The sequence below is a fragment of the Lampris incognitus genome, chromosome 12 (genome assembly GCF_029633865.1).
Source record: "Lampris incognitus isolate fLamInc1 chromosome 12, fLamInc1.hap2, whole genome shotgun sequence".
Lineage (NCBI taxonomy): Eukaryota > Metazoa > Chordata > Actinopteri > Lampriformes > Lampridae > Lampris > Lampris incognitus.
Genome location: NC_079222.1, coordinates 3,372,521 through 3,383,840, shown reverse-complemented (window position 1 = coordinate 3,383,840; position 11,320 = coordinate 3,372,521). Strand labels below are relative to the sequence as shown.

General features: G+C 48.7%; 1 protein-coding gene across 1 annotated transcript in view; it reads left to right on the top strand.

Moving 5' to 3' along the window:
* LOC130121669 (phosphatidylinositol 4-phosphate 5-kinase type-1 beta-like) overlaps window positions 1–8,380 on the top strand; it is a 58,170-nt gene extending 49,790 nt beyond the window's left edge. The window contains exons 12-14 of the mRNA XM_056290513.1: window positions 1,163–1,268; window positions 1,909–2,005; window positions 8,249–8,380. Of these exons, the coding sequence (XP_056146488.1) occupies window positions 1,163–1,268; window positions 1,909–2,005; window positions 8,249–8,251 (206 nt within the window). The 3' untranslated portion in view covers window positions 8,252–8,380. The remainder of the gene's footprint in view (window positions 1–1,162; window positions 1,269–1,908; window positions 2,006–8,248) is intronic.
* The last annotated feature ends 2,940 nt before the right edge of the window (window positions 8,381–11,320 follow it).

The window sequence follows — 11,320 nt, the reverse complement described above, 5'->3', positions numbered from 1 at the left end:
TTCTCCCCATGTCTGTGTGGGTTTCCTCCTCCAGGTGCTCCGGTTTCCTCCCACCATCAAAAAGACATGCATGTTAGGGTGAATACTCCTGCCTTTGCCCCTGAGCAAGGCAATGGAAAAAGGAACTGGAGTTGCCCCCCAGGTGCTGCAGCTGCCCACTGCTCCTGTACAATAGGACGGGTTATTCACTGTAACCAGTACAATGACAAAATAAAATGGCCTACTTCTCCCCCCCCCCTCCCCCAGGTACAATTAGTGGGGGGGGGGGCTGCAGACTACCACATGTCTCCTCCCATACATGTGGAGTCACCAGCCGCTTCTTTTCACCTGACAGTGAGGAGTTTCACCAGGGGGACGTAGCGCGTGGGAGGATCACACTATTCCCCCCAGTCCCCCTCCCCCCCGAACAGGCGACCCGACCAACCAGAGGAGGCGCTAGTGCAGCAACCGGGACACATACCCACATCCAGCTTCCCACCCGCAAACACGGCCAATTGTGTCTGTATGGACACCCGACCAAGCCGGAGGCGACACGGGGATTCGAACAGGCGATCCCCATGTTGGGAGGCAGCGGGACAGACCAGCACACCACCCGGACACCTTTCCTTTCTTCTGTCGTCTTGATCCGATACTTCAGGATTTGACTGGACGGTGCACATCACTTTATGAGATACCGGTTTGAGCGTTGCTCGCCCAGTCGCTGTGTTCAAGAGGACGTTAAAGGTGACGAGACTTTGATGTCAGATATGTCAAAAGCTGAGTTTTTGTGGGGATATGTGGCGTAAATCGTTTACTGTGTGTGCATAACACGAGACACGGAGGTCCAAGTCAGTCATCCAGCTCACCTTGTCTGTAACAACAAGCAGGATATAATCCCACAGTCGTGCAAAATACAAGCTGTGGGTTCAGATTCAGGTCACTCTGCAGGAGTTTTAAATGCTCCACTTTAAGATAACCCCCCCCCCGCGTGTGCACACACACACACATACACATACATACACATACATACACATACATACACATACATACACACACACATACATACACATACATACACATACATACATACACACACACACACACACACATACACATACACACACATACATAGACATGCACAAGCGTTTTTGCTGTTCAGTCAACATCTGCTCCTTTCCTACAGTGTTCACGTCCTCCAAACATCCAGACCTGGTCCCGAGGCCTTCTGGTGTCCAGGGTGCGGTTTCTCTTGATCCCAGCGTGTTGGACAGGGAGGACTATGAAAACCGGTAGGCTAGTTTCTGTCTTGCCTCTGGACAGCATGCCCATAAACAACAGATTCATAAGCCACGTTGTGTTCTACTCGAGATGTTGGACGCCAGCGTGCCAGCGAGCGATGGTGAAGCCGTACACATCTGCTGACATCCTCTTCTCACCCTGACTGACTGGTTATAATGCTGAACAGCCTACCCCCCCCCCCCACACACTGTTATCCTGGTGTGTACCACACCAAACCCAGACTGGGACCCATCAGCTCTAGTCTAACACCTCAACGTTACACTCTGACCTGACGGACACCTGGTTGGCACCATCAGAGCCGATGGTGGAGTTGAAGCGCTTGGTGTTGGTGTGGTTGTAGTCGGTGTCAGCGGGTGTAACCTTTTCCACTGTGTTAGCTTGTACTTTGGTGTTGTCTCCTACATGTAACTTGAGCCAAACGACGCGTTCGTTATACGGGTTTAATGCAAAACATCCAGCCAATCAGAGACCGGCGTTCTCCATGACGGTGGCACAAATGGAAAATAAGCAAAACATTAAAACAAACATGAATGAGATAAAGCTGAGGTACCGGTGTTCACTACTTCTGCTTTCCACATGACGTCACTGCTAGTGTGCTGTGTGTCTTACCACCCTCCCTGGTGTCCACAGGGAGGAGCGGCGAGCCTCGAGCTCCACCGTAGCCCTGGACGAACCCCTGCCTGCCCTCGAGCGAAGCCGCTCAGACTCAGAACTGGACGTTTTCTTGGTAAGAACGACATTTCTACTTTGTCATAAGCATGCACGACTGTCATTATGATGGCGTGCAGAGTTACTGAAGTGGTCAGAACTGTTGATTAAAACCACGCGAGTAACGCCTCCTACAGGCTGTGGGATTTTAGCAGTCCTATAGGTTTATTACAAGCCGCACTGCGGCGTGGAGCTTATTAACTTGGCTACGACATCAAGTTTTATGTGTGTAGACTGTACGTTGATAACACCTACTGAATCACAGGCTATGACGCAAGTAGTGGCGGCTGGCCAGTAGAGGGCGCTGGGGCGCCGCCCCCTTCGAATATCAAGAGATGAAAATCTCCTTAAACATCCATCCATCATCCGAACCACTTATCCTGATCAAGTTAAACATGTTACATATAATGTAGTTGTATAATACATCTACTTCCTGTCTGAATACATATACTTCCTGTCTGAATACATATACTTCCTGGGTGAGGGGCGCCAGCCAAACCATACCTTATGTAAGCCCTCAGACTTGTGGCGAGCAGGTGACCTGAGGCTGCTGTCTGATTGGTTTCTTCAGATTTTCCAGGGGGCGCAGTTCTGTGTGCCCCAAACACCCCCACTTTTATTGGCAGTGAATTGGTATTGTTTTAATGTGTTTTGATCTAATGTGATTGGACAATTCTCGTGGTTGTCAGTCATGTTCACACCCACTACCACGCCTCGTCTCTACTGTCAATCATCCACCGTCTACGAGCCCTGATAACATCTATAGGCTACATTGTCCTTCTTAATAACTCTGTGACTGTGTGGACATTAAAGCAGCTGGGAGGTGTGCTGCACCAAGCTAGGCTGCCCCCCCCCAAACATTTTTAGCAGCAGCCGCCACTGGACACAAATCCATAAAAACATCATCAGCATGCATGCCGCATCAGCGCCCGTCATCAAGCTCCGCCGCTGGTGGAGCAACATGACACCAAGCAGGAATCGAGTCTTTACAGTAGTTGCCGCAGCTCGTTGTGTTGCTGGTTGTGTTGCTGGTTGTGTTGCTGGTTGTGTTGAGTCCAGGGCATTTGAGTCACAGATGCTAACCAGTGTGTTTGTTCAGGGCGTCATTTCGTGCTGTATTGCTATTGGTTGGTCAGTAGACGTAGGTCGTAGCAGCGGTCACATTGTGAGACGGTCATCCTACATTTCTGACACCATCAGACTTTTGCCCCAGCTTGTCTTCAGTCTGTGAGCCTGTCTCACAGCGTGACGTAGGACCACCGCTTTGGAGCCACGACCAAGGATATCACCACGTTTAGTCGTCTGAGACGCCCCACGTCACACCGTGTGATGGAGGCTGAAGACAGTGCCGTCAGAGTCGGGTGGACACTGTGTGATTCAGAGACCGTGGACTTTATAGAAATGAGTCAGTAGTTATGGACATGTGTGTCCATACTGTTGCACACGTAGGGCAGCTCGGAGAGCGGGGTGATTGGCCGGGTACAGTTGGGGTGAAAAAGGGACGGGGGAAAAAATCCACACCACAAAAAAGAAGAAGTCCTGCACCTTTCAGTGGAAGCTCGTCTGATGCTGCAGCTGTGCACCACCCCAGTGAACTCTGATGGATGAGTTTGTGTTGCAGGACGACCTTTAGTGTGTGCGTGCTGTGCTGTAACACAACGGCGTGACTGCTGCTGCTGCTCACTCACCTGTAGGTTGTGTGTTACAGGATGTAGCACAGAGGAAAATGACCATCACCAGCCACAGAAACACTCCGTGGTGGTGCTCAGGGTAGACATCCGCCCCCTGATACAGATGGACACGTCATCAGTACCCGCACCTCCACCCGAGTTGTTTATGCACAAACCCCCAAGTTTCACATGAATGTGTACATGCTCACTCTGGGTGGACAAACTTTTTATTTTTGATAAAAAGAGATGCCGTGAATTACAATGGAAACACAATCTATTTATTTATTTATTTATTTATTTATTTATTTATTTTCACATTTAACAAACACAAACACCTCACAAACAGCAACAGAAAAGCGCACAAACCAGAAAAATCCCACCCCAGACTTTAGCAACAGACACCGCGGTATGTGAGGTTGTATTGAAAGGAAAAACAAGTACAACAAGAATAAATAAATGTAAAGTGGCCGGGTCAGTAACTATGAATAGACCTCACGAGAACACGACAGGGAGCAGGCGAAGGCCACAAGACAGATGGAGCGATCAGCCACCGCCCTCCAGGGAGCGACAAGTGGGTCACAGCCCCTGCAGGAAGGAGGGCGAAGGCCTCCGGAGTCTCCAGAATCTGTCCGGCTCGCGGCTGAGACCACGAGTCAGTTTCTCAGAGGGAGGAGGACCCGAGTCTGTGACGTCCACATGCTGGGGGTCAGACCCCCCATGCGGACCACCACAGCAACATACACTTTTTTTCTTTTTTTGTAGTCTGTCATCTGATTTCTGTCTTTATTTCTGTCTTTATTATATGTTTCTATTAAAAAAAATTTCAAAAAGACATGCATGTTAGGGTTAATACTGCTGCCTGTGCCCCTGAGCAAGGCCATGGGAAGAAGAACTGGAGTTGGTCCCCGGGCGCTGCTGCTGCTGCGGCGGCCCACTGTTGCTCTACAATAGGGTGGTTTACATGCAGAGAAGACATCTCCTTTTAACTCCACACCTGTGTAGTGACAAATAAACTGGCTTTCTTTCTTTCTTTTGCTTTTCAGCAACTTTTAATTGTTGGCTTGACATTTATTAGAATATTCGATGGAACCACAGGTAATGGTGTAACTTGGGGTCACTGGGTGTTTCACCGTTTTCAGCATCAGACCCTTTCACCCAGGCGACCCTGTTGGAGTTGATGTGTGTCCAGGTTGCATGTGGACGTCCCCACCTTCGGTCTGAAGCCATTTTGAGACCCCCCGCATGGTCTTTGTGTTGGTTTCGATGCAACCTGTGATCCAAAGTAGACTGCAGGCCCTGCAGAGAGGCCGCTTTGTGGATATTTGTGTGTCACTTCTCACCTGCTTGACTAATCCATCGAGCCCTCATGCTTCACTTCGCTCGGTCCATTGCGTCTCCTTCTGATGCTCTGATCCAAGTAACAGTCAAGTCAAGTATTGGCCATCTGTCTTGATGTTTCAGGCAATAGCACAGGGTTTCACCAGATTATGGTGACTGCAGTGCTTTCTGGGAATGTAAGCTGGCCACTAGGGTTGTCTTTCAGCTGCAGGTTTTGAGCCGGCACCACAATCTTTTCCCACACTTTGTGGAACGTGATGGTCTGCCTTGCTGGGCCAGGGCAACTTTCCATGGGCGGGGGTTTTGCTAATGATGTAATTATACCAAATGATGATGGTCATTATGTCCCCTCCCTGGACTTTTTAAAGAATTTAGCATGATCCAGCATTCCTGTCTTGAGTCACAGAGGAAAGGATGACTCAGCCTTGCTTCACAGAAGAGACCTGATCGTCAGGGAAGGACCACGTACACTGCTTGATTAACTTTATGAGTAATTAAAGCCACTCTATATGCAAGTTTGGCACAGTATCCGTGCTTGCTGACTGCAGTGGCATGAAGCAATGAAGGCTTGATGCTGAAACATCTGGGTTTTTATTTTTTTATCTAATGCAAACTTATAATATCAGACTCAGAAACACTTTATTTGTCATTTCATTTCATGCACTTGTGCACATGAAATGAAATGACACATCATTTCCCACAGCAGTGCAACACAAAGACAAAAGCACATGCGCAAAAACTACAAGAACTACAAGAACGCACGTATCCAAACTAGCACATGAGTCTAAACTAAACATCAAAAAAGTCACTGTCCAAGAGAACGAACGCCAGCCTGGATGACTGTCGGAACTGCCGGTCTGCACGGGCTAGCAGTTAGCTTAGCCTTCTCCGCAGACTGCCCTTGCAGCTGCCCTGCAGCTCCAGTCAGGGCCATGGTCCTTGGGCCCACATGACGCAGCAGACCGGGGTCCCTCAGCTGATCCAACACCAGCTCTCCCAGCCGGACACCTTCGACACACCTCCTCGCACTCCACACGACGACACTAAAACCACAGTCAAGGCTAGGCGAGGCCGCCACCAGACCGCCTTCGGTGTTATTGGAACTGCCAGTCTACATGGGCTAGCAGTTAGCTTAGCCTTCCCCGCTCTCCCAGCCGATCCAGCGCCAGCTCTCCCAGCCATCAAACAAACACAAAAATCAGACACAGACGTGGACAAAGACACCGCATGGACGGTACTCGGCGAGGCCACTGCAAACACGAATTCACACAGCCGTCTACCCACACCGGAAGGGGAAGGTGATACATGGTGGCAGAGGAAAAAAAATAGTGTCAAGCCTTGGTTACCATGTGCCACTGAAGCTTCGCGACATTGACAGCAACAAGGAAGAATCGCTCGCAGCTGGCAAGCGCCACTCCTGTGCCCAAACCTGCACAGTGTAACTTTGATGCATTGATTTTGTTATTTTGTTTGCTTGCTTTAATCTTGACCATACACCTTGCCACCTATTCCCACCATCTTATTGCCTCGATTTCCTTTTATTCGTAGCCTGGCGGCACCATGGCCCACAGTGGCCTCACAGCAAGAAGGTCCTAGATTCGAACCCCGGGGTTGTCCAACCTTGGGGGTCGTCCCCTGTGTGGAGTTCGCATGTTCTCCCCGTGTCTGCGGTAGATTTTCTCCAGGTGCTCCGGTTTCCCCCACCATCAAAAGTAACATGTTAGGGTTTATACGCCTGCCTGTGCCCCTGAGCAAGGCAATGGGAAAAGAACTGGAGTTGGTCCCCGGGCGCTGCATCAAGGCAGCAGCAGCCCACTGCTCCCGGCTACACAGATCACAGCTAGGATGGGCTAATTTGCAGTAACTGAATTTCCCCAAGGGGATCAATAAAGGAAACTAAGTGTCCTCACCTCCTCCCAGACCTTTGTGTGTCAGGTCTTTGGCTCCGATATAACCAGTTGTTCACAATCTGTGGTCCTGTCTGTCTGAGTTCCGCCAGCCTCATTAGCACAGTGTGACTCAGCCATGACTCAGTTGGCTAAACTGCAACTTGTGTCAGCTACTTCCTCCCGCTCCTCAAGTCCTTCCCATCCAGAGAGACTGTAGGGACTCCAGACTCCCTCTACAATGGCGTCTTTCTTTATTCTGGTGACCAACGACTCTTGCAGGGAGCATGTGGCGTTTGTGTGCTTGTAGAAAGCAGTACTCCACATGCTTGGATATGGACTATCAGGAATCAGGAACAGTTTATTGTCATGTTATTCATACACTTGCGTACATAAAAGATGAAATTTCGTTTCTCACAGCCCACAGCAGTGCAACACAAAAAAACAAAAACACATATCCAAAACCGCAAAATTGACACCATCAAAACATACAAAGCCAGAAAGAACATTCAGTAAATTTGCAACACAATTCAAAAACTTCACTGTCCAAGAGAACGAACTGATGAACGAGCAGCAGCCAGGAGGACTGTTGGAAGTGCAGGTCAGCATGGGCTAGCAGTTAGCTTAGCCTGCCCCGCTTCCACGTCCTGTCAGACCGCCCTCAGTGTTTCCTCTTCGGGCACAGCTGTGGTCAGGTGCGTGTTCTTTGGGCCCACAGGATGCAGCAGACCAAGCTCCCTCAACCAATCCAGCGCCAGCTCTCCCAGCCAGACACCTTTGACACATCTCCTCCACACTCCAACACCACGACACAAACGCAGACAAAAGCACCGCACGGTCGATGCTGCCGCCAGACCGCCCTCGGTGTTGTCGGAACTGCAGGTCTGCATGGGCTAGCAGTTAGCTTAGCCTGCCCCGCTCTCCAAGCAGATCCAAGACCACCTCTCCCAGCCATCAAGCGACATCGATGATCACAGGCATAAATCCTCGTAAAAGTTCTTCACACAATGACACAAAATCAGTTGTAGACGTGGACAAAGACACGACATAGTCGGCACTGGGTGAGGCCATCCTCCCACACCGGAAGACTATGATGCTGGGGCTAAACTTCCTCTCAAAGCCCTTGAAAATGGACTCTCTTCATAAGCTGATAAGGCGCAGAGGGTCCACAGAAGGATGGTACAGTATGCTGGTAAATCCAAAGCCCCCATACCAGCCCTCATCTGGTCACCGTCTCCAGCCTCACATGTACCCTATGACTAGTATCGTAGAAAGAAATTAAGATGTAAGTAAAGGTTAGATGCACTGATCTGCTGTGTTGTCTCAATGGAAAAAACAACCTCTCTCCATTTCAACCCCTCTCTCTAGTGAGGACCGATGACCACAGGTGCCACTCCAGTCAACTGTGCCTTCAGAAGACAATGGTTGTTAACCTTCCAACAACCAGCTTCATAGAAAAAAATGTAAATGCAAAGCACTTTACCACTGCTCATAGTTGGCAGTTGATCTTGTCTACATACTGGTGACATGAAATGTCAATCAGAGCCAGAATGACTTTATTTGCCAAGAACAATGACTTAGTAACAATGACTTAGTTACAACGACTTAGCAATAATGACTTAGTAACAATGACTTAATAACAACGACTTAGAAACATTGACTTAGTAAGAATGACTTAGTAACAATGACTTAGTTACAATGACTTAGTAACAGTGACTTTGTAACAGTGACTTAGTAACAGTGGTGATTAATCAGTAGAAATTGTTACGTCTGAATAATATATTGAGTCGCATGTGGAGAGACCAGGAACTCACAAACAGGGTAAGAGGAAAGAAAAATATTCTTATCAGTTTCCTACTATACTATTACATCTACCATTCAGTCCAAGGCACAATGGATGATTGGACAACACGTCATCATTATATTATACTACATTATTTTATGTTATGTTACATGACATACATTTACTATGCGATTCGTCATCACTTTGGAGAAAGTACAGGCAGTAGTACTGTCTTTATACTTGCTCAGTAATCCAGGTAAGAAAATCACAGAAGGTTGAATGAGTTCATCTCAACACAACGTTTATTGACAGAAACGTTTCATCATTCATCTGAGTGACCTCTTCAGTTTCACCTGACTGCAGGTACCCCACCCTTATAAACAATACAGTGACTGCAGGTGTCCCCACCCCCACCCTATACACCATCTACAGGCCATTGGCCACGCTTTCAAGGATGAGGATGTGCACATCCCTGATAGGAAGGAGCACTAGTTTGAACGGGGAGTCAAAGAGGCCATCTATGTGAAGAGGGAACGACCATCCCTGAACCACGGGTGGGGCAAGAGTACATCCATCACCATCTTACAATGCTGTGATTGCAACTATTCCCCAATCCTCTGTGAATAGTACACATGACCACTGAAACTCTAGTTAATGGTCACACCCTTATTTGCATATGAACCTGGTCTTTGGTTTGGGTCGTTATGCCACTGTATTGTTTATAAGGGTGGGGTACCTGCAGTCACTGTATTGTTTATAAGGGTGGAGATACCTGCAGTCACTGTATTGTTTATTAGGGTGAGGATGCCTGCAGTCACTGTATTGTTTATAAGGGTGGGGGTACCTGCAGTCACTGTATTGTTTATAAGGGTGGGGTACCTGCAGCCACTGTATTGTTTATAAGGGTGGAGATACCTGCAGTCACTGTATTGTTTATAAGGGTGGAGGTACCTGCAGTCACTGTATTGTTTATAAGGGTGGGGTACCTGCAGCCACTGTATTGTTTATAAGGGTGGAGATACCTGCAGTCACTGTATTGTTTATAAGGGTGGAGATACCTGCAGTCACTGTATTGTTTATAAGGGTGGAGATACCTGCAGTCACTGTATTGTTTATTAGGGTGAGGATGCCTGCAGTCACTGTATTGTTTATAAGGGTGGGGTACCTGCAGTCACTGTATTATTTATAAGGGTGGGGTACCTGCAGTGACTGTATTGTTTATAAGGGTGGGGGTACCTGCAGTCACTGTATTGTTTATAAGGGTGGGGTACCTGCAGTCACTGTACTGTTTATAAGGGTGGGGACACCTGCAGTCACTGTATTGTCTATAAGGGTGGGGACACCTGCAGTCACTATATTGTTTATAAGGATGGGGGTACCTGCAGTCACTGTATTGTTTATAAGGGTGGGGGTACCTGCAGTCACTGTATTGTTTATAAGGGTGGAGACACCTGCAGTCACTGTATTGTTTATAAGGGTGGGGACACCTGCAGTCACTGTATTGTTTATAAGGGTGGGGACACCTGCAGTCACTGTATTGTTTATAAGGGTGGAGTACCTGCAGTCACTGTATTGTTTATAAGGGTGGGGTACCTGCAGTCACTGTATTGTTTATAAGGGTGGGGACGCCTGCAGTCACTGTATTGTTTATAAGGGTGGAGTACCTGCAGTCACTGTATTGTTTATAAGGGTGGGGACACCTGCAGTCACTGTATTGTTTATAAGGGTGGGGACACCTGCAGTCACTGTATTGTTTATAAGGGTGGGGTACCTGCAGTCACTGTATTGTTTATATGGGTGGGGTACCTGCAGTCACTGTATTGTTTATAAGGGTGGGGTACCTGCAGTACTGTATTGTCTATAAGGGTGGGGACCCCTGCAGTCACTGTATTGTTTATAAGGGTGGGGACACCTGCAGTACTGTATTGTTTATAAGGGTGGGGACCCCTGCAGTCACTGTATTGTTTATAAGGGTGGGGACACCTGCAGTACTGTATTGTTTATAAGGGTGGGGACCCCTGCAGTCAGGTGAGACTGAAGAGGCCACTTAGGGCCCCGACACACCAAACCGACTAGTGGTGACGGAGGCCAACTGCTGCGTCTCCTCATGTCGCCTGCTGTCTGGGCCAAAAAGCAGCACTTGAACGCACCGCAAAGAATACAGCTAACAGCCAGCTAGCATGTATGTTCTGCACTGACTCACTAAGCTGAGCAGCCAATCAGAGTGATCTGTCTGGCATGCTGACTCAGCCAAAAACAGGGGTCCGACTAGTGCCGATGGTGTGGGACACACCGCAAAAACAAGGGTCACAGACGCTCACCGACGGCCCGACATTGGATCGGCCTGGTCCAGGCTACCAGGCTGATGGTCGGCAAGGTGACAGAGGTCACTCTGTTTGGCTCTTCAGCTTAGTGAACCGGTGAAGAAGGTACAGGCTAGCTGGCCGTCGGCTGTAGTCTTTGCGGTGTGTCCAAGTGCGGCTTTTTGGCCCAGACGGCAGGCGACCAGTCGGCCTCCGTCGCCGCTAGTCGCTTTGGTGTGTCGGGGCCCCAAGAAGAACGATGAAACATATCTGTTAATAAACGTCGTGTCCACATGAACTGGTTCAGCCTTCTGGGATGCAATAGTACTGATGCAGTAGTACTGTGATGCAATA